Below are 24256 nucleotides of genomic sequence, written 5' to 3' on the forward strand. Positions count from 1 at the left end.
CTTATAACAGACAATTTCAGTATGTTTAAACAAAAGCCATGTAAAAAATAATGGTATGTGATAAAACAGTCTAAAACTGTAGCTCATCCTGCTGACATTGAAGAGATTGAAAATGTAGATAAATCTTTAACCGATGGTAAAAGCTCTACTCCAGATGGCTGTAAAACAAGCATAGTAAAAGGAATATTAGGGCACTCTTAATCCCCATCTAAAAAAAAATATCTGTTTTTGCTCTTATGATGTTGAAAGATTAGAAACACGCATAGTATTTTTAAAGTCTAATATTAAACAAAGGATATTTTCATAAAATAAAAAGTCATTTTCTTTTTAAAGCAAATGCATAGCAACAAAATCACCAACAAAGACCAGCAAGCTTTTAGAATTCAAGCTAAATGTTGTAGTAAACCTGTACTAAGGCTAAAAAGTCAAACTAAAAATAGCACTGTATTGCAGGCATCGTATGATGCCGCTTCTCCTATTTTCATCTCTGCCCATCACCCCCAGATCTTCTGAAAGTTCTAAGCAAAAAACAACTTTTGAAATCACTCCTTTCCCTGCCCCAACATGACAGTGCTTAGGCCTAGCGGTGTATTGTGGGAACCAAGGAGTACATGTGTGTCCCATGCTTGAAGTACTATTTTGTTTTGTTCCACAGAGGGTTGGGGAGGGGAAGAATCTGAAAAACATAGGAAAAAGCACTTTAAGGTTTCTGCCATTCAATGTCATTTTTAGTTTGGCTTCTCTATTCCTACTACTAGTTTACGTAGACAAGAAAGACTTACAAGGCTGGCACACCTAGGCACCAGCAGCATCAGGGGCACATATAACCTCCATTCTGGAATAATTCAGGTTTATGTGATTGTACACCTCTAAGAATACCTTGAGGACATCATTCATACCTAGATAATTGTGAATGATAAATCCGATACAGAAAAGTTTAAATCTAAACCGTATCAGGAACCATGAATCAGACCTAGACAAAAGTAAAATTAAATCACACTTGTTTAATAATAATAATAATAATAAGGTAAACAGAGTAAGCTTAGTCAAAACAAGCAAGAGTTCAGTAACCGGATCGGGTAGTCAGCCAAGCAAATGTCAGAGAGCCAGAGATAAACATAGTAGTACAGCAAGCAGGATCAGGAGCCAGAAGGAACGTCAGCCAAGCAAGTCTTCAACAGGAATGCAGGAGAAAGTCTCTGTGATGTTGACAAAGGCGAAGGCAGAGATCAAGTGAGCTGGACGACTTTAAGTAGGCAGGACTGACGAGCAGAATCAACAACAGCTGGGTAACTGTGGAGAGAGATGGGAGCTGGCAATTAGCCGACAGCTGAGCGGCCAGCTCAAAGAAGGAAGGGCTGAGCCCAGCCCTGACAGTACCCCCTCCTCAACGACCCCTCCCCATCAGAGGACCACCGGGCTTGAGGGGAAAACATGTATGGAAATCACGGAGGAGGACAGGGGCATGTACGTCCGAGGATGAGACCCAAGAGCGTTCCTCCGGACTGTACCCCTTCCAATGCACCAGGTACTGTATGCGCCCACGGAACCTACAGGAGTCCACAATGGATTGTACTTCATACTCCTCATGGTTCTCAACCTGTATAGGGTGAGGACGTGGCACCGAGGTGGTAAAGCGATTGCAGACCAAAGGTTTCAATAAGGAGACATGAAATACATGTGAGATGCACATACTAGGTGGAAGGTCCAAGGCGTAAGCCACTGGGTTAATCCCACAAAGGATACAGAAAGGCCCAATAAAACAAGGTGCAAACTTCAAAGAAGGAACACGAAGTCGGAGGTTGCGAGACGACAGCCAGACTCTGTCCCCAACCTGGTAGGAAGGTGCAGGCAGGCGTCTGCGGTCAGCATGGAGTCTTTACCTATCGTCAGCCTGTTGCATAGCCTCCTGAACTTGTGCCCAAGTGGAACGAAGACCACAGAGATGCTCCTCTAATGCAGGAATACTCTGCGGAACAAATGAGTCAGGCGGTTGGAAGCCATAATTCGCCATAAACGGGGACAGTCAGAAAGCAGAATTCAAGGCACTGTTGTGAGCAAACTCTGCCCACGGTAATAGGTCTGACCATTTGTTATGATGGTCAGAAATATAGCAATGTAAGAATTGCTCCAAGGACTGATTGGCTCGTTCTGCGGACCCATTAGACTGTGGGTGATACGCAGAGGAGAAACAAGCTGAATTCCCAACTGTGCACAAAAGGCTTGCCAGAACCGGGAAACAAACTGACTACCCCTGTCCGAGACAATCACCTTGGGTAGTCCATGTAAGCAAAAGATCTCCCAAGCAAAAATGGAAGCCAGTTCCTTAGAAGTGGGCAGCTTCTTAAGTGGCATACAATGACACATCTTTGAGAACCGGTCAACCACCATAAGGATAACAGTGTTGCCTTGGGAGATGGGTAACTTCACAATAAAATCCATAGACAGGTGGGTCCAGGGCCTCTCTCCATTGGGTATGGGTTGTAGGAGGCCCACTGGAAGGTGTCGTGGAGTCTTACTCTGAGCACACACGGAACAGGCAGCTACGAAGGCAGTTATATCAGCCCGTAGACTAAGCCACCAGAATTGGGAAATGGCCCAAACGAGTTGATTCTTACCAGGGTGGCCAGCTGCCTTGGGAGAATTGTAAGTCTGGAGCACGGCAGTATGGAGACTCTCTGGAACAAAGGTTTGTCACAAGGTTTCTCAGGAGGAGCATGGACTTGAGCAGCAAGAATTTTGTCACCCAAAGGAGAAGTAAGACTGGCGCGAACCATAGCCAGGATACAATCAGGAGGAATCACAGGAACCGGAACGACTCCAACTTGGAAGTGGAGGAAAATTGTCGTGACAAGGCATCAGCCCTTACATTCTTAGTACATTCCGGGTAAGAATGAGACAATGTAATTAAAACTCGACAAGAAAAGAGACCATCGTGCCCTTCTGGGAGAGAGAGGCTTAGCCTCAGACAAGAATGTGAGATTCTTATGGTCAGTAAGAATGAGAACCGGCACAGTGGTACCTTCAAGGAGATGTCTCCATTCTTTCAGGGCTAAAACAGCTCTCTGTCACCAATCTCGTAATTGCACTCTGCAGGTGACCATTTCTTGGAAAAGTAGCCACACGGATGCATAGCACTCTCAGAGTTAGGACGTTGAGACAGAAGGACGCCAACTCCAGTCTCAGAAGCATCAACTTCTAGGATAAAAGGCAACGTAGGATCGGGATGTGCCAACACAGGAGCAGAAACAAAGGCAGCCTTGAGACTCTCAAAGGCCTTAATGGACTCCGGAGACCAACTCTGTGGGTTACCATCCTCTCTGGTCATATCAGTCAGGGGCTTGACCAGAGACGAGAAGTTACAAATAAACTTCCGATAATAGTTGGCAAATCCCAGGAAACACTGCAGAGGACGTAAACCCACGGGTCGGGGCCACTGTAGGAATTGGTAAAGTTTCCCTGGGTCCATCGAAAAACCAGCAGTGGAAATGACATAGCCCAGGAATTTAACCTGTTCTCGATGGACATCGCATTTCTCCGGTTTACAATAGAGATTGTTTTCTCTTTATTTCTGAAGCACATGACAGGCATCTATGTGGTGGCTCTCCAGGGACTTGGAAAATATGAGAATATCATCAAGATAAACCACCACAGATAACTGCAACAAATCTCGGAGGACATCGTTAATAAATTCCTGGAAAACTGCCGGGGCGTTACAAAGGCCAAAAGGCATTACGAGGTACTCATAATGGCCTGTTCTGGTATTAAACGCAGTTTTCCACTCGTCGCCCCCCTTAATACGCACAAGATTGTATGCCCCTCTCAAATCAAGCTTCATGAAAACCGTTGCTCCCTTGAGGCGGTCAAATAACTCTGTAATCAATGGGGTAGGCATCGGGTACCCGTAGTCAAAACAAGCCAGAGTTCAGTAACCGGATCGGGTAGTCAGCCAAGCAAATGTCAGAGAGCCAGAGATCGGGAATCGGGTAGGCATTATTAATCGTGAAAAGGTTGAGACCCCTATAATCAATACAAGGTCTCAGTTCACCGCTCTTCTTCTTCACAAAGAAGAAACCAGCACCAGCAGGAGACAAGGATTTGCGGAGAAAGTGCGTCTGCAACATACTCCTCCATGGCCTTATCCTCCAAGACCGACAAAGGGTAAACCCGGCCACGAGGGGGTATGGCACCAGGTTGAAGGTCAATTGCACAATCATAAGGCCGGTGTGGAGGCAAACTACCGGCTTGACCTTTGTCAAATACACTGCTAAAATCGCGGTACTCCTCCGGCAGGGAGGAGAGTGAAGAGGTGCACAAGACCTTGGCTACCTTCTGGAAACATGTCTCACTGCATTGTGGTGACCAGGAGAGAACCTCAGCATGGAGCCAATCAAAAGAGGGGTTGTGCCTCTGTAACCAAGGATAACCAATAACCAGTGGAAACCTAGGTGAGGAAATAACTTGGAATTGTATTATCTCATGGTGAAGAGCCCCTACGGCCATGGACAACGGAACTGTCTCATGAGTCACATGGGCAGGTTGTAGAGGTCTCCCGCTAAGAGCCTCAATGGCAAGTGGAGTGTCACGCAGCTGCAGCGGAATCGAGTGCTGCGATACAAAGGCAGCAACAATGGACAACTCAGCCCAAGAAAGGGTGACCGAAACCAGGGGCTTATCCTTCTGGATAACTGGGGACTAAACAACGCCACCTAAGGTCTGTCCATGACAGGACCTCAAGGTTCGGGCATTCCCTGGACGGGTAGGACAGATTTCAAAAAGTGACCTGCCTGGCCACAATAAAGGCACAACCTCTCCCTCCTCCTAAAGGCTCTCTCATCCGCAGAGAGACGTGTGAAGCCCAAGTGCATGGGTTCATCTTCACCGACCGACTCGGTACCAGGAGGCATAGGAGGTGAGGGAGGCACGGGTGGGACTGCAAAGCTCGGAGCCAAACGTACAGGATGCTTCCACAAGCGCTCCTTAAAAGAGAGTCTTTCTCTGAGTCTGGAGTCAATGAGGATGGCAAACGTGATCAACCTCTCCAGCTCAGTGGGTATATCTCGGGCTGCTATCTCATCCTTGATGGAATCCGAGAGACCATGAGAAAAAGCAGCCACAAGGGCCTCATTGTTCCAAGCAACCTCTGCTGCAAGAGTACGGAATTCAATGGCTTAGTCGGCAACAGTTCTCGTACTGTTTGATGGACATGAGGCACTTGGCAGCAGAAGCGGAGCACGCAGGAACGTCAAATACCCTTTTAAATGAGGCCACAAAGTCAGGGTAACTCAAGACAACAGGTTTTTGTGTCTCCCATAGAGGGTTTGCCCAGGCCAAGGCTCTCTCAGAAAGCAAAGATATCACGAAACCTACTTTGCTTCTGTCCGTGGGAAACGCCTGGGGCAGCATCTCAAAGTAAATCTCAACCTGCTTGAGAAACCCTCTGCATTGAACTGGATCGCCACCAAATCAATGGGGAAGTGGCGCAGAACCAGACATACCTCTTATAGAGGTAATACTCAAGGCGGGTGCCTGCACAGAGACTGGCGCAGCAGCAGGGACGACCTGCAACTCAAGTTGTACCTGAGCAGCCACAGTGGGAGTTTCCAGGTGAGCCATGTGACTCGTTTGGTGAGCGTTTGTTTCGCTATGGCAAACTGATCCATGCGGTGATCTTGCTCATTCAATCTGGAAAAAATATTACCAACAAGTGGATTGACTGTATCTTCTGAATTCATGGCCTTCGCCTACTATCAGGAACCATGAATCAGACCTAGACAGAAGTACAGTTAAATCACACTTGTTTAATAAAAATAATAATAATAATAAGGTAAACAGAGTAAGCGTAGTCAAAACAAGCCAGAGTTCAGTAACCGGATCAAGTAGTCAGCCACGCAAATGTCAGAGAGCCAGAGATCAACGTAGTAGTACAGCAAGCAGGATCAGGAGCCAGAAGGAACGTCAGCCGAGCAAATCTTCAACAGGAACGCAGGAGAAAGTCTCTGTGATGCTGACAAAGGCAGAGATCAAGTGAGCTGGACGACTTTAAGTAGGCAGGACTGATAAGCAGAATCAACAGCTGGGTAACTGTGGAGAGAGATGGGAGCTGGCAATTAGCCAACAGCTGAGCGGCCAGCTAAGAAAAGGAAGGGCCTGACAAACCGATGCAATGGTAAGCTATATGTTGTGCATTTGCACGATCACTGCATTTCCTTAAAGCGAAGTTCCACCCAAAAGTGGAACCTCCGCTGATCTGCTTCCTCCCCCCCTGGTGCCACATTTGGCACCTTTCAGGCGGGAGGGGGGAATGGGTACCTGTTTTTGACAGGTACCCTTCCCCACTTCCGGGAGAGATCACCGTCCCTCGGAAGACCGGCAACCCTCCTCCTTCCTCCGCCACTGGGCCAGTTAGAAAGAACAGTGCGCTTTGCACAAGCAGGGAACTGGCTGTGAAGTCGAAAGGCGGCGGCAGCACCTGACAGCAAACCCGAAAATCGGCTGGGGTGCAGACAGCACGGGCTCCCTGGACAGGTAAGTGTCCATATATTAAAAGCTAGCAGCGACAGTATTTGTAGCAGCTGACTTCTCTTTTTTCCCCCCCAGTCGGAACTCTTCTTTAAGGGCTCAATGCACAGCAGCTAAAAAAAAAACTGCTTTTACAGGCATTTGAGCTTTTATTTAAGCTTGAAAAAGCTTGCACTTTTTGGTCTCTTTTGCACGTTTTGTTGAGCTTTTTTATGCTTCTTTAAGCTTCTTTGTGCTCCTTTTAGCTTCTTTGAGCTTTTTTGAGCATAAGCTTTTTTTTCTCATTTTATTTTTCCTTTTTTTTGTGTGTGTGTTTTCAAGCTTCTTTGAGCTTTTTCATGCTCTTTTGTGCTTTTACGCATGTTCTCACACGTTTTTGGGCACTTAGCCGTCTTTTCTGCTTGAAAGCTCCTCTCAAAAACACGAGTTTGGTGGGGTTCTTTTTCTGCCTGTAAGAACATATGCCTGTAAACTCCTGAAAAAGCCATAGTGTGCATGAACACATTGGGGGTTATTTACTAAAGGCAAATCCACTTTGCACTACAAGTGCACTTGAAAGTGCACTTGGAAGTGCAGTCGCTGTAGATCCGAGGGGGACATGCAAGGAAGATAAAAAACAAAATTTTAGCTTGAACATGATTGGATGATAAAATCAGCAGAGCGTCCCCTCATTTCAGATCTTCCCCTCAGATTTACAGTGACTGCACTTCCAAGTGCACTTTCAGTGCAATTTCAAGTGCACTTGCAGTGCACTTGTAGTGCAAAGTGGACTTGCCTTTCGTAAATAACCGCCATTGGCTAACATAGAGGGGAGCCAGGCAGAAAAAATGAGTGCTCAAAAAAGCTAAAAAGCCTGTAGGAGCTGCTTTTTTGAGCTTCTTTGAGCTGCAGTGCGCATGAGCCCTAATAAGCCTGCAAGTCTTCAAATGTGCAAAATGTCTTCTGGAGTGAGATAAATAAAATCAAAATGAATTTCAAAAACAGAAAAAATGGGTCTGCGTCGTTGTAGATGAATGATTAATGTTCTTTATCTGTATTTTTTTCTTGTATAATGTTTTCTATGCTATAAATCTTCATGTTACATATTCCAAAAAAAATATTTAAGAATACTGTAATCAGGGTGGACAGTTGGGCAGTCTGAAATCGTTTTTTTTTTTTAAAGAAAACGGAACAAGGCTTTAAGCATTCCCTTTCTACTCTCTGTTTACATTGACCTCAGCAGCCTCTATTTGCAGCAACACAGCATCTGAGAACATCAAAGTGGGGAATGATACAGCTTCAGAATTCATGATGTTTCGAACCAAATTAACCTAGTGGACTTTAGGTTCATAACTGTAAACAAGAAATGTGTCACTTAATTTCTTGATGTTCCCGTGGGACAATTTGTACCCTGTAACAGTTTGCTGTGTGCATTAGGGAAATATCATGGCATTTCAAATATATGTATAGTACTGATGATAAGAACATTTCATAATGTCAGTACAATACTGATATATTGTAAGCGATGGCTAGAGAAAACTCTTCTTCTGCTGTCGGTATATTAGGAGCATTTTACTGGGATATTTTTAAAGCACTGAAGATGGTCAGTATTAAACAATCTTTGCCCTCTGCAGCATTTTTGATAGAAATATTGTGTCGCATAATACACATTCAGTCTGAATATTATTTTAGCATTTCACAATCTACTGTATTTAGATCTCTCTTTATTTTTGTTTTTCTGTAATAAGCAGTTGGCGGCAATTATCCCTCTTTTGCAAGGATACGAATGGGATGGGGTACAAAGGAGTATTTGCCCTCCAGGTCATTACTAAAAGGATGTGTTGGGCTGGTGGCTGTGGGTGGAGATACTTCACTATTCAGGCAGTGATCATAGTGTGACCCGCAGTCAGCGACATATGCTGGGCAATATATACTGTAGTTACCTTTCCCCCCATTCAAACCTGAGATCTTTGTGTCTAGCAGTGGGAAGTCTTAGAGTAGCAACCTCATCTGGGGCTCAGAGATATCATGTGAAGGAATCCTGAGACACAAATGAAGCTGATGCTGGAAGATGTTAAAAAAATGAGTTCCAAAAAGCCATGCTCTTTAGAAACACTCACCTTTGGAGCAAAATTATATAAGCGGTCTGGTGCCACCAGTGACACACCTCCATCCCTGAAAATCATACATAAAAAAACTGCCGCACAATGGCACACTTTGCATGGCATACTCTGTTTAGCCAACAGAAATATGTCTCTAACTTAAGCCGGCCATAGACGGTTTGAATCTCGGCCAGTGCAGCAGGGATTGGCCGAGATTCAAACCATATATGGGAAGGCTGAATGTACCCAAGTTGATCAATCGATCAACTTGTGTACAACCAGCCTGTCGGATTTTTCATGTGATTATTGCTAGCTAATTTAGCTGCTAGCAGTAATCACTGTGTTCTCCCGGTGGGCACAGCTCTCCTGCCCCCCCCTGCTGGGAGAACACACTGGCTCCACAGGAGTTATTCCCCCATCAACACTGACTGTGGTCAGTGGTTGCGGCAAAGAAAATCGCTCCATCTATGGCCGGCTTTAAAAGGCAGGTTGGTTCTACTTATTCAGGCCAAGCGCTACCAGTTCTCCCTAGCTTTGTTTGAAATGAGAATGTATGATTTCAGGTTTTGATGGTGGGCTGATGAACAGGTTATTTGTTCACCTAGGCATTTAAGTATATCTAGACCTTTCTTCCCTGCTCTCTCCTGTCACATCAGATGGAGTCACTGTACCAACTTTGACCACTGCCCACCTCAGTAAGCACACCTTTCGTGCTTTTGCAGATCCATCCAACAACACTGCAGGGCTACTATATCCCTCTGGCCCTGCTCTCCGTGGCCTTCAGGACCAATGTGGAGTACAGAGCAGGGGGTCTCCCTAGTCTGCACATCTACTTGTTAGGGAAAAACCCAACCAGAATCCTTACTGCATACCTATATATTAACCTGGCTGTCTGTTTAGAGGAACACTTTTTTATTTTGATTAATAGACAAGACATACTACAGACCAACAAAACAGAATGTAATACCTTATTATGAAATTAGAGGGTCATTTTTTTTAATTAGCAGATAGCACAAATGCATTTTAGAAGCATCAAACGTGTGCGTGTAGTATGCTCTTCAAAAGATTTGGCCCTTATACATATGACTAACTGACATATGACTGTTTTAAACAGATGGTGCTTGAACCAAATACATAGGCAGCCCTTAGGCCAATAGGAGTCGCTTTATGATGAGCACATACATGGCTATTGTTGTCATCATACAACCCAATGTACTGACCATCCTAAGTTTGAGGCTGGGTTCACATCATTGCGAATTGGATGCGGGTTGCCCGCATCCAATTTGCAAAAGCAGGAGATTTTGACCGGCTCTCTAAGGAGCCGGTTCACATATCTACGCTGCGGCTCCGGTGCGAATCTGCACCGGAGCCCTGTGCGTCTTTTGGTCCATTTCATGTTCGAATTCAGACAAAAATGTAGTCTGAAATAGGACTTGAAACGGTGAACAGGGACGCACAGGTCCCCTGCTGAGAGCCGCATCGGTATTAGGTGTGAACCCAGCCTGAGTGACTAAATACTGGACTGTCTATTTACCTTACACTGCCGAATTTGCATCTGAGTGGTTTTAACCAAATCTGCCCAACAATTCTTGGAACAGGGACCTAAAATAAATACCTTTAAAGTGATTGTAAACCTTTATATAAAAAAACATGTTATACTTACTTGTTCTGTGCATTGATTTTGGACAAAGCAGCTTCTATCCCCCTCTTCTCGTGTCCCTCACCGGCCCTCCGGGCTCCCCCCCGCCAAGTGCCCACCATAGCAAGCCGCTTGCTAAGGGGGCATTCATGTGGGTACGCTCTCGAGTCAGCTGTGTATCCATAGACACACAGAGAGCAGCTTGGCCTCGCCTCCCAACTCTTTTCACTGGCTTTTTCATATTACTTGGATTTTGAGTAGTAATTCATTTCGGTATACTCAAGCCCCGGAGGCTCAGTTGCATGGTTCTTTTTTGGCAAATTGTCTTTCTGCCTGCCAACTTTTGTGTACATGAATCATCTGCCTTTACTCAAGATGGCTACAGCCATAAATGCTAGGGGGGTTAAAAATGATTTCTCAGAAAAATAAAGCGCATAGACATGGATGGATAAATTAATTTGCTTTGAACACTAAAAATGAATTAAATAGAGTTTTTGGTGTGTGGGGCTCAGATGCAGTGTAGTTCCACTTTAATATTTGTCCTTCCATGTTCTGTAACATCTGCAAGGCCCTAAAATATGACTGACTTTATTGTTTCTAAGGATCCAATTGTTCTTTTAAAATGCTAAAACTTGCTATACACTAAATAACCCGATCATCTGAAAGATCATCCAACCAATGGAAGATCCTTCTTTCACCCTACTTGCCATCCCCTATTCAGTTTTTCTCAGATGATATTCCTGTAATATCTGTGAAGCAGGTTGGTGTGCAGCTCCTTTTTATTACTGCTGTATTATAATTAGATGAAAATGTCTAAACTGTCAAATATCTTGCATCATAGATGCCAGTCTCCCAATACAATCATTCACATGAGGTTCACATCGTGATTGTCACACAATCATTGATATCGTAGGACAATCTCTGTATGGCCACCTTTACATGAGCTGTACTGCATTTGCAAGGGAACGATACATCATTACTGTAGCTTAAATGATTACTATTACACTCGGCTGCTCACTAGCTAAAAAACATCTCCCAAAGATATAAGACATCAAACAAGCTGCTACTTAGTAGAGAAAAAACAAGTTCCAGTTAAATGCTTTGATCAATTCATAGTGAGCTCAGCATCCACATGGCAGAGCATGGCCAAGAGCAGTTTGATTAATTACAAACCCTACCATTTGTGTTTCTACGTCCCAGTCTAATGTCAGCCTCCATTTCTACAATGTAAGTAACCTGATATAGGCTGTCTGTGATTTATTAACATAATAATTACTCGGCAGGTCTGGCACACACTATAATTCATGAAACATACATCTAGAACAAAAACAAACAATATTGAATTCAGATATCAATAGTTAGATAAACGGTCTCTGTCCTATATAACACATCATGTTATTAAATTACCCCTCGTCTAATAAAGGCTAATGCAGGAAATGGAGTACATGGTATGACGTGCTACATTTACTTATGGATAAATGGATAATACTACTTCATTTTGCAAATGTACTCTAAGCTACAATATGCTAATATGTTTGGTGTATGTTTTATAGCTCATGGTATATATTACAATTTGTGAAAATCCGAACAATAATTGTAAATTAAAATTTCCAATTTGCGTCAAACAAAACGTCCATTTCAAAGAGAACCTGTTATGAGAGAAGTGCAGGAGATGAACGCTACATAAAAGACTTACTCCCAGGCTTTCAAGCTGATGGTTCAGCTTTTCCATTGACCCAGAACAAGTTATGTATTTTGTTGAGTCTATTAAGTCAGAGCTCTGACCTGGCTCTAGCATAGCAGCTTAGAACTAGTCTGGTGTTAGGAACAGAGCGAAACGCCATGGGGTCCTATATCATGTTGGAAAGAAATCTGAAACAGCTGTATGCAATTCTGACAAAGAACTCTGTGCTTTTTACCCATATTTGTACAAGGTACAATCAGGCGGCCCCTGGGGTATAAATGAATGGTCCTCATGGCTTTGTCTGATACACATCTATAAAGAATATACATCTTGCTTTTTTGGAATGCGATAGAAGCAATGGCATGTAAATACCTTTTCTGCCAAGAAGTGTTGGCTCTCAGTGGCTCACACACATGTGTGCTCAAAGGATGCAGCATGCATTTATAAGTGAGAGTCAAGGGAAAAAAAGATCTTTCATGCTTGAATTGTGACCTTATTTCCAAACCTCCTCATTTTTGTCTATGCTAGCTCAAGACAAAGGTAGAATAAACAGGCAAACTATTCTTATGGATGGTATCTTGTTCTTTATTCTGTTACAGTGCTTGCCTCTTAATAAAACGTTGGAACCTGCTATGTATTTAATAGATATACCACCTAGCAATCAAAAATGGATACCGTATTTATCAGCGTATAACACGTCCTGGCACATAACACGCACCCCAAGTTTAGGAGGGAAGTTTAAGGTTAAAAACTTTTAGGAGGGAAGTTTAAGGAAAAAAACTTACATTTTAAATGCCCATCAATGCAGCCTTATCAGTGCCCATCTGCAGCCTTGCCCAGTGTCCATCTGCAGCCTTGCCCAGTGTCCATCTGCAGTATTCCCCATCATTGCAGACTTTCCCAGTGTCCATCTGCAGCATTCCCCATAATTGCAGCATGATAGCTTTTTAAATTTAACGGATGTTCTGTGTATTCAGCTCCTCTCGGCTCCTCTCGCAGTCCCGCCCCGTCCCTTGGCCCGGCTCCTATGATGGACACAACACCAGTCCAATGGCGGGACGTAAAGGCTAGTAGGTAGGACTGGGCATGATTGCGAGCAGAGCCGAGCGAAGCCGAGCCCATCTGAGTACACAGTACACTTGGCTTTGTGTATCTCTGCGGCATTCGCTCCTCTTCCTCTCAGAGAGAGCAGGGATCAGCGTATAACACGCACCCACAATTTTCCCCTGATTTTAAGGGGAAAAAAGTGTGTGTTGTACGCCGATAAATACGGTATTTAATTCCAAGCATAAATGCCACTGTATTCTTACCGTAGGTAAAATATTCCACTTCAGGAGGAAGAGTAACCAAGGAAAGGTCACTTTCTTGAATATTTTGGTCCACATACTTTTGAGCTTTGGTGGCTTGCATGAAAGCTAATAGTCTGGCTGTGAAGGCTGCAATAAAAATGGAGAGCATTCCAAAATCTAAAACATTCCACAGCTGAAGAACATATTCCCTGGGACCTTCTATCCACAGCTCTTTACACTCCGACCACATCATGCCTGCAAAAAAAAAAAACAGACAGCATTGCTTGTAGTGCTTAATAAGATAATTCTGTTTGATGAGCCATTGCACTGCTATCCAGAGAACAACCAGGGCCCATTGCTAATGTTGCACTTAAAAAATAATAATAATAGTTTTTGTCTCTGGTTTGCATTTGCTTTGCTTCCAAGTTTTGCGTTTTCCGAGGACCAGAAAAAAAAAAAGCTGCCGGTTGCATTTTGTTAACCTGCAACCCACAGAAATGCATATGATGAAAATATACTCTTAAAGCAGAACTGTGTCCTCTCAGCAGTTGCCAAATTATGCAAGTACAACATACTTCCTCAGCATACTCCCTTGAGACGCTCCCTCTCGTTGCTCTGTCACCACTGCTGCTATCTTCTCCAGATGTTCTTTTGGGTCTGACGTCTTCCTTCTTCAGCCATTTGACCACCTCTGATGACATAACTTACATTAGACTCATACTGTGCTGGAACCTGGTTTTTACCCTTGGCATCTTATGGATGCCGAGATTGTACAATACACATGTATCACAGCTAAGGTGCAATTAAAAAAATTGTTGGCAGGAAGGGAAAAAGCTACAAAGTCTCATCTGACATTAAACTTTACCTGATAACAGCTTTTACATTTTATGTTTAGTTATTCTTTATATCAGGGGTAGGCAACCTCGGTCCTCCAGCTGTTTTGAAACTACAAGTCCCATGAGACATTGCAAGACCCTGACAATCACAGCCATGACTCCTAGAGGCAGAGGCATGATGGGATTTGTAGTTTCACCACAGCTGGAGTGCCGAGGTTGCCTACCCCTGCTTTAAATGGTACACACTTTGCATTGATGTTTCTGTGCAGTTTGGATTCTTTACAAAATGCAAGCAAATCCAAACCTTAAAGAGCAACTCCACTTTTGGTGAGAAAAAAACATTCCCATCTGGCTGATCTATGTACATTGCAAGGATTATAACAAACCCACTTTTAAGTACACAATGAGGTTTGTTTACTAAAGCTGGAAAGTGCAAAATCAGGCTCACTTCTGCATAGAAACCAATGAGCTTCCAGGTTTTATTACCAAAGCTTAAATGAACAAGCTGGGGTTAGAAGCTCATTGGTTTCTATGCAGAAGTGAGTCCGATTTTGCACTTTCCAGCTTTAGTAAATAAACCCCATTGTGTACTTAAAAGTGGGGTATGCCTGTATACCTTTTGTTATTCTGAAGAAATCCCTGTGTGTTTGTCTGTGCCCATGTGGTAAGTGAATCTAAGAGGAGTGGTTTCATAATTATCAACCAGATGCTGCACCTGCAGGGCTCTAATGAGGAAAATTTCAGGGTCTGCATCCCTTTAGACATGATTTCCTACTGGGAGTATCTCACCAAAAGAAAAATTTGTTGCAGGGGATGCCTGAAATCTGACTTGTATCTTAGTGTTGACTTCTGGGAAAATCAATGAGCCAATCACACAAGCAGAAAATGATGTCTCTAAGGGGTGTTCTGTGTACAGAATACCTCCAGGTAGCCATATTGCTTTGCATTTTACAAACAATTACAGAGCTGCAGATTGGAAAGGAAAGGTAATTTTTAATAACATTCAATTACAATATGATTTGAGTTGCAATTGTATATGCTATATTATTTTTTTTATTTTCTATTTTTTTTTCCTACAAAAGTGGAGTTACCCTTTAAATAAATTACACTGAAGGGTTGATTTACTAAAGTCATTTAGACTGTGCACTCTGCAAGTGCAGTTGCTCTGGAACTTAAAAAATGAGGTGAAGATTCACTTTGCAAAGAATACCCAATCACTTGCAAGGAAAAAAAAAATCACATTTTGCTTGCATGTGATTAGCTGATGGAAGTCAGCAAAGCTTTCCCTCATGTACTAAGCTCTGGAGCAACTGTACTTGCAGTGTGCACAGTCTATTTGCCTTTAGTAAAGCAACCCCCGTTGTATACATAGATATTACAGTGCAAAGATTCAACGTTGTTCATGAACACTGTCTGCTAAAAGGTTAAAATTCTCTCAAAAGTGAGTCATACAGTAGATTGAACACGGCCACGTAGTGCATTATTGAAAGGTTGTGAAAATCAAGCGTACGCACGAGGCGTTAGCATCCTTAAGGTGCGAACTGTTCATATTCAGCAGAAGACCTGTTTCATATAACATTAACAGCAACACAACACAAACAAGATAGAAAGGGATTAAATCAAAGCTGAGCAAGATGATAGATGATAGCAAATAGTTATTTTATATATTTTTTTCTTTATTTGCAATATTTAGGATAATCCAGTTTGACATTCACACAGTACAGCAATGTGCATAGTGCAGTACCTAGACCAACCAAAGAGAAGCCACCATTGGTCTTACTGCTCTTAACATGCATCAAACAACAGCTTGCAAGGAGGCGTTTAAAAAAAAAAAAAGTATGCTAGGGAATAGTTTGACAAAGACCTTTCTCCCAGTCATTCTAAATAAATAGGGGTAAACTACTGCCTAGCTGGCTTGTGATGCTGCACTGGGGCCCAAAAGTAAAAAAGCAGTTGATTAGAGGGTTAACAGAGGTCAAGCTACTCCCTTTAACTTATGATCACATGTTCTTATATATTCATGGATCATGCACCTGTAGCAATGCCTAAATTCTTGCCTGTTTCGTTGTGTAACTTTATACAGTATACTGGAGTAGTGCTGGATCCAAAGGTCTAGTTGGAACTAATTAGGTTGTGAATAAATGGTGCAGGGAACAGAGGCAAATTTGTGAGCTGCATATATGAGCAAAGGATAATGTAGGTACCATGTTACCTATTGACAGAAGCAGATTAGCCAGGTGTTATGATGGCAAGACAGGATGTATGCAATAATAATGAAGAGGGATCATAACCAATTTTCAACAAAGGTAATTTAGCTATAGCTATAAGAAGAAAAAAACCTACCCACAACCCAGACCATTATGAGCATTTCTGTCCATGTAAATCTTGTGGTCTTCACTCTGAAGATCTGCTTTGGGTACTCAATTACAGTGATGTTTGGTAAAGTTTTAATGCCTTCAAATCTGTCAGATGCATTAAACACGAGCAGGCACAGAAAGATAATAAATGAAGCAGCATGAGCCACAAACTTCATGAAGGGACTGCGGAGTATCTTGCCAAGCTAAAAAAGTAATCAGAGTAAAAATTAGTGATGATCACATTCTCAGTTTTAATTACACAATAGATGGCAGTTCAGTTTAGGAAATGATATGCTAAAAGATATTTTGTGCATTGCTGCATCCCATGACAGTGCATGCTTAAGTACCAGGGAAAAAAATGTCACTTTCATCTGTGGAATACACAACCATAGATTTCCAACCCAGCCTTTCAGCTCATCATTCTCAGATAAATATTTTTAGGCAGCAAGCCTACCAAGAGTTAACAAGATGGAGCATGTATGAATAATGCAAGATTATAGGTAGGGGAAGCCCAACCAGCCAGTCAAGTGGTAAGTCTTCAGCCAAACAGGCAGCAATGGTAGGATACTAACACATGGCACCCAAGCGAAAGGACAGTGGACCAGTAGAAGAGGTACCAAAGTAGAGCAGCACATGGCAAGCAGAACAGGCCATGTTAAATGCAAATAGCAGCTACAAATACATTAGTCCATCACTGGTGCACATCACTGGTGTACTACAAAACACAGATATTTAAAACAGGCTATGGCTTGATAAATTATTTAGTGGGTTGTCTATTTACACTATTATGTAACAGCAAAGTAATGTGCAGGTTCAGCCACGTTTACAACCCCACCTGCTAAAACACCCAGGGCAAACTTAGTTCAACATCCAATGTTTTAACTAATAATTGAGCCCTTCCTGAGGCCAGTACTGTTGATGTATGTATTTCATTATTAATCCTATGATGCTTTGACAAAACAGTTCAACTGTGTGTCTGTATTTGATGTTTGAGCAATTACTTTGAAGGTGGAGCATTTTATGTACATTTTTCTTCTTGAAATCAACTAAATTAGTGAATAAGAAAAAAAACACCCAGGGCAGCCTCCTCTTAATCATACTTAATCATCACAATGGCCCTCTCCTAAGTTTGGGGTATATTCAGAAGAGAGATATAGCAAAAGAAAATGTTTTTCTTAGTTTAGTATACACTTTCTACTATGTTTCTAAAACAATTTAACACAAAAGGAGACACTTTTTGTCCAATCCTTGGCTGATTGGATCAAACTCATAAATAATAGCATCCTATACTATAAGACTTTTCTTGGAAACAGAATGCCCTGGAAAATATGTAACTACTGGCTACATTCTCCGCAAATGGAATCTCTGCAACCTTAAACAAGAGAGTAGATACATTGGGGTTTATTTACTGAAGGAAAATCCACTTTTCACTGAAAGTGCACTTGGAAGTAAAGTCGCTGTAGATCCGAGGGGGACATGCAAGGAAAATAAAAAACAGCATTTTAGCTTGCACATGATTGGATGATAAAATCAGCAGAGCTTCCCCTCATTTCAGATCTACCCCTTAGATTTAGAGCGACTATACTTCCAAGTGCACTTTTAGTGCACTTTCAAGTGCACTTGCAGTGCAAAGTGGATTTGCCTTTCGTAAATAACCCCCATTATGTTGCTCTTCTAGTCTGACCCTCTGAAAAGTTTGGATGAAGTTCATCATGTCTTTTTATACTACTTTAGATACTCTATAGTTGCCACTCCCAACCGGCGTTCCATGGAACCCTAAGATTCCTCCAGAGGTTGCTAAGGGTTCCTTGAGCTGTGGCTGATTGACCTCCTTTTTGATTATGCCTGCATTGTCCTGGGGCCAAAATCACTTTGCAGAGTTATCTGTATACCCCCGTACACACGGCCCGTGTTTTTGCCACCCTGTCCGATGGCTGTCGGATTAGCATGCTGAAATACCAGCAGCGGACCAACTCCCGATCAGCGCTCTCCGCCAATGTTCGGGGTGGGGTGGGGGGGGAGGCTGGCGGGGACTGGCACCCCCCCTCAGCACACAACAGCTCAGCAGGGGAGATCGCTGTACTAACTTTGAATAGTTAGTACAGTGCCTCTGACCAGAGCTGACAGTTTTTTTTGGTTCAGCCAATAAACTGGTTATAGTGGAGGTTCCCAAGACCTAAAAATTTTTTAAGGGTTTCCTTGGGTTAAAAAGTTAAAGGCTGCTCTATAGTATCAAACATTATAGCTTACACTGAAGCAAAGAGGCCACCTTTAAAATGTTTTGGATTTTTTTTTATTGTACTATGCTGAAAACCAAATAAAATAGAAAATGTATTAAACAGAATCAAGGTAGTATATAACCAAAGCAAGGTTTTACATTTTTGGGAAGATTACTTTCCTTTGTTATTTTTAAATTACATTTTTACAGATTATGTATCCTAAACTAGTACATTTTCATATTGCAAAAGAATTTTCACTTACTGTAGCTTAGTGAGTGAGATGAAACACTGCTGGTTTCAACCATCCAATCACATACAATAGAACATCCTTGTTTTTTTTTTTTAGATTTTCTTGCACGTGATTGGGCATTCTGTGCAAAGAATTTTCACTATATTCACTAAGCTACGTATAAATTTCTTTGCAAAGTAAAAATTCACTTTGCTAACTGAACAGTTTAAACTCCTTTAATAAGCCAACCCCTCTTGACTTTCCTGGATATTTGCAGTGTGTGATCATCTAAAGCTGATCATATACAGCTTAAAATTCAAGCTATGAGTGGCCCTGCAAGCACCACCTGGCTCGAAAAAGTTGTTTTAAAAATCAATTGAGCAAATTGAAAATTATTGTATCAACAGTGACAATCCTTTTAGTCACTGGTATTCAGGCAACCATAGGTGCCGTGGCTGCCTGAATACAGTAGCGGGTAGTGAAGTTTTCTCCAACCGTGTTGTTTAACATGGATGGGGGAATCGAGTCATTTACTGTATGGCCAGCTGGCACTGTTGGCTCGGACTGTTAGTCTCAGGCTATTTTGAGTGAAATTTGGTGATGCTACTACTGATTCATTGTTTGCCATAGAGGAATCTGTACCTAAGGCCTTGAATTGCAAGAATCTTATTTCTTTTTAATCCAAGTAATACACAGATTGGCAAAGGGGTATATTTATGTTGAAAAAATTGAATATGTGCTGAAGAAAACCACAGAGCATTCTCTAATCATGTAAAGTACTGGCACTACAACCCAATTGCAGGTATAGGATGGGCTAGAGCTCGCTTCACTCACTGTGCCTGACAAGTGGTCTCCAGTCCGCACACAAAAGTCCTCCAATGTAAGGTGAAACCAGGTAAGTTTTGATAAAATCAATCTTTATTCAATCCGAAAGAGTACATACATTTCAAAATAGAGCCATCATTGACATGTTTCAGCCCGCAAGGGCTTTAATCTTTGAACGTATGTACTCCTTTGGATTGAATAAAGATTGATTTTTATCAATAGTCACCTGGTTGCTGACTTTACCTTACATTGACAGAGCATTCTCTACTTAAATGGCAGGTTTAACAAATTGATAAATGAAACATCCGTGCCAGTACACTATTGATGACTATCTAATGCAGATTAAACTTTTCTGTTTGTTGTTTTTACGAGTATTGTCAATGGGTAATGCTTAAACATCTCATTGATCAGACTGTGCATAATGAGACACGTTTGTTCAATCAATACATGCCAGACGCAGCATACATTAACATATTTTATTAATATTCATGAGGATACTTTATTTCAGTTTGTACTGTCGTTTGAGTTCAGTGAAAAGAGTAACACTGCTTTTTATTTCAATGTTAAATAAATTAAGAAGAACTTTCATTAACATTTTTCAGTTCTGTGCCCATGATGCTAGGTGCTTCCAAAGCATAGCTATAAGGTTGGACTGGATGCCTCCCTTTCCTCTCCCAGAGGCCGTCCGACTTCATAGCTAGGAATGAAACAACTTGTCTCAGTTTTTAATATTTTCTCAAGACAAGCGGTGGCAAGAAGAATGCAGAGGGACAGGAAACTAACATCCCCCCTCCCCTCTGCATGCTTCTTGCCACCGCTTGCGGTCATTATAAATCAGCTATTTTCAGAACAGTGAAATGATAATTTTTATTTAACCACTTAAGTTATAACCCCTTTAACCTTTCTAAAAACTCTTAAGTCTCGGGACTTTTTTAAGGTTTTGGACATGTCTTACAATTGCTGTTTTGTTGTGGTTGCTTTACTTTCTTTTGATGCCATACTTTAAATGATATACAGAAAAAGATTTTTTGTTGATTTCGACCTTATAAAAAATGTAAAAGATGGGGTAGAGTGTTTTTTTCTGGAGTTCTGGTGCTGGTATTATTGCTCTCACGCTGCCATTCATGACGATACCTCACATATGTGGTGTGAACACCCTTTACATATACGTGCGGAACCTACGTTCAAGTTCGCGTTTGTGTGTGAACACGGGGGACGGAGTCGCTTTAAAAAAAAAAATGATTGTACTTTTTTTATTAAATTAACATGTATTTTTACACTGTCTCTTTAACTTTATATTTGATCAACTTTATTGCTATCACAAGGGATGAACAACATCCCTTGTGATAGCATAGGCCATGGCAGGTACTCTTTACTATTAGACCCCAGCCATATCCTCTCCCGACAGTGCATATCAGTGTATTCTGACAGCAGGGAAGTCTCCCTGCTGTCAGAATACAATAGCTCAGTGGGTAGGATTCCCCCATTCACATTGAATGTGTGGAAGGGGGAATTGAATCATATTTTATTTATTTTTTTGTTCAATCTATTGGTTGAATGAGGAAAAAAAATATTCATCTTTCGGCTACTTTTTCTGTTTTGGCGATATCTACCCTAACATACTATGATAGGGCTTTATTTAGGTAGCAAATTTGGATATGTATATTTTTATTTCCATGGGTTAGTGGGAATAAATATTACACATTTGGAAAAAAAATAGCATTTTTCTGTAATTTTTCCCAACGCAACGTTTACAGAATTTTCAGACCCTTTTTACCCCAAAATACAATCAACAAAGTCTGCTGATTAAAATAATCACAATTAGTGTGCCTTTATGTAATGTCATGTAATGGTCAAGCTCAAATAAATGTTCGCAATTTACTTTAGGACAGCTTTGCTCCTCTTTTGACGCATAAATTGAATTATTGTATTATTAGGATAATATTAGGTTGGGTTGATGATGGCACAAATTAGCATGATGGCAACTTTTTTGCAAGTCTGCAATCGCTAAAGATTTGGATGCGTGAGCATTTTATGCTTGTGCAGTGAACACAAATGCACCTTAGGGATAGTTCTGGGGAGGGAATATTTTTAATTGGATTCATGTCGCTTTTTTCCATACAAAGTAATATTTGAGCAAGAGCACAAGTGCTGCATACTAAATTCCATTCACTAAGCTCCCTGGCAAATTCCCTTCAGAAGTGCAACTTACTTTGGAAAGTGAACAACCTATTTGTCTTTAGTATATCAACCCCGGTGTCACTTGAGGACAGCTCTGAGGCTGCTGAACTCACATCCAAGATGGTGACACCCAGCAGCAATCTGAGCTCTTTTGGATGTTAAACCAAGAGAGGCTTTTACAGGTAAATAACATAAAATGCATTACATTCATTTATAATCTTATGGGAAAATGTTCAAATAATTGGATTGGTAAGTGGGTCTAGGCTGGGAAATATCACAAGCGTATCTCTATCTCCACACCAGTATACACCAGGAATGTCAGCCTCAACAGGTCAAGTTCCTGTACACTTCCAAAGCATAATATTCGAAGAGAGATCTGGAGTCTGACAACAATATTTTATCTGGTAAAATATAAGTGATCTGGGACATCCAAACTAACCCAGCAGAACAATAATGCTTTTTAGGCAAAACCTTAGTCTTAGCTATGACTATGTCTTCAGCTGAAATGCGTTAGTAATACTTTGAAAATTAACATATATGATGTAATAATGTTGTTGATTACATCAAGACCAAATCAAGTAGTATTACTGCAATATATTTATTCAAACACACAAACACTGGAGCATATGGGACTAATTCATTGCACTTCAGTACCAGCATCACAGCATCCTAGAGATCCAGTCCTGTAAATTAAAATTCACCAGAAAGTGCCTAGGTGTAAATAAGATCTTTATCAGCATAGTATTTTGATTTAATTACCCGGCTGCATGGCGCAATCCAGTAACCGACGGCAAGGAATGGGAGTCCCAGAGCGACAACCAGGACAACCAAACATTTTATAGCGATTGTCTGTTCTCGTAATCCTGAGAGATTTTCATACCAGATGGTTAGTAGTTGCTGTTGGCAATTGGGATGTGCCACAAACTGCAGACAAAAGGAGTAAAAATGGTCAATTGCATAAAGAGGATGGCTACCTTAAACAGTACTTGTAATATTAAAATGCCTCTAAAGACATTTTTTTTTCTTTTCATGTTGGATTAAGTATGGAAGAGTTAGAACCAATGCCAGGTTTTTATTTCTGTCTGTGTCCCTGCTGAGAGGATTCACCCTATCTATTTTATATGGTGACCATTGTCACTTACATTGAAAGCAAGGCAAAATGCAAAATTTTGATTCATCAACAAAACAGGAATACTGCACTCACATGATCCAAGTTAAAAAAACACTTGCCGATGAATACAGACTTTTTTCGTCAAGAATACATGAGGAAAGGCATAGGAGGGAGCTTGTGGAAGCGGCGGCCATTTTGTTGGTGGTGTGAGCTAAGAGCTGAGAGTCTGTATTCAGCGGCAAGCATTTTTTAAACTTGAATCCTGTGAGTGCCACATTTTCACATTTTATGAATAAAACCTTATGAAGGATTACTGCACCATGAGGTTTATTCCTTTTTGTCTTGAGGGATCATTACTTGCATGGATTTAACGGTGTGGATATTGAGAATGGAGTGTGGAGACCAGGATGCCTGTATCCATCCTGCTATACCTGCTATACCTGATTGATCGTGGTGTGCCGCGATCAAGGGATTTCACCATACTCAATGCCAATTTGACCCCTGTAATAAGGGTCCAAAGAGGAGAGTAAGAGGCAGTTTGTTTCGGTGCCGGTGGTGGTTCTCCTCTCCTGTCCACATTGAAAGTATATCCCATCAAGTGTGCGGTCTCCAAATATCTTTGAAGGACCAACTGATCTATGGACATTACCTTTGTGCGCTGCACCTTAGGGGCGTATCTTCCGCGAGGCAAACAAAACGTTTGCCTCGGGCGGCATTGTACAAGGGGGCGGCGGCGCCGCCCCCCCCATCCGTCTGTCCATCCACCTGCCCGCAGTGGGGACAATAGTGGTTAGACTGGGCTGCTGATCAGTCATTCCCCAAACCTAGCCTGCAGCGGAGCCGCAGATTTACCAGAATGAGAGCCGCCGTATCGCTGGCTCCGTCTCCATCCCCACCTCCACTGCTGACTGAGGCTCTTACTGGCCACTGGTTGCTAGAGCGACCTAGCGTCTAGCAACCAGTGACGTCATAGCCGTGACTCTCCGCCCTGCAGAGGGAGCCTGGGAGCCCCAGCATTCAAAGCGGAGGAGGATCTTACTTTCTCCTCCGCGCCAAGTGCTCTCTACCGTCCACCCACCTCCTGTATCTTCTCCGGGCTTCCACTCCGGTATGCTCTGAGGGAAGAAGACTACTGTGTGAAGCCTGAATGGTGAGGCTGGTGCAGGCCAGTTTTATACATTGTCATCCTGTGCAGTCTGCAGAGCCAGAGACCCATACAGAGAGGAGGGGTTCATGCTGGGACTTGTAGTCCTTCACTTTTGGGGGATGTTACCCCCCAAAAG

General features: G+C 42.2%; 1 protein-coding gene across 2 annotated transcripts in view; it reads right to left on the reverse strand.

Moving 5' to 3' along the window:
• The window catches only part of TRPC3 (transient receptor potential cation channel subfamily C member 3), a 309905-nt gene that overhangs the window by 58827 nt on the left and 226822 nt on the right, over positions 1–24256 (reverse strand). For both annotated transcript variants that reach the window (XM_073603492.1, XM_073603502.1), the window contains exons 4-6: positions 22622–22786; positions 16395–16611; positions 13237–13470 (exon numbers count right to left, since the gene is read on the reverse strand). In XM_073603492.1, the coding sequence (XP_073459593.1) occupies positions 13237–13470; positions 16395–16611; positions 22622–22786 (616 nt within the window). The remainder of the gene's footprint in view (positions 1–13236; positions 13471–16394; positions 16612–22621; positions 22787–24256) is intronic.

This window comes from Aquarana catesbeiana, linkage group LG01, assembly GCF_042186555.1.
Source record: "Aquarana catesbeiana isolate 2022-GZ linkage group LG01, ASM4218655v1, whole genome shotgun sequence".
Taxonomy (NCBI): Eukaryota; Metazoa; Chordata; class Amphibia; order Anura; family Ranidae; genus Aquarana; species Aquarana catesbeiana.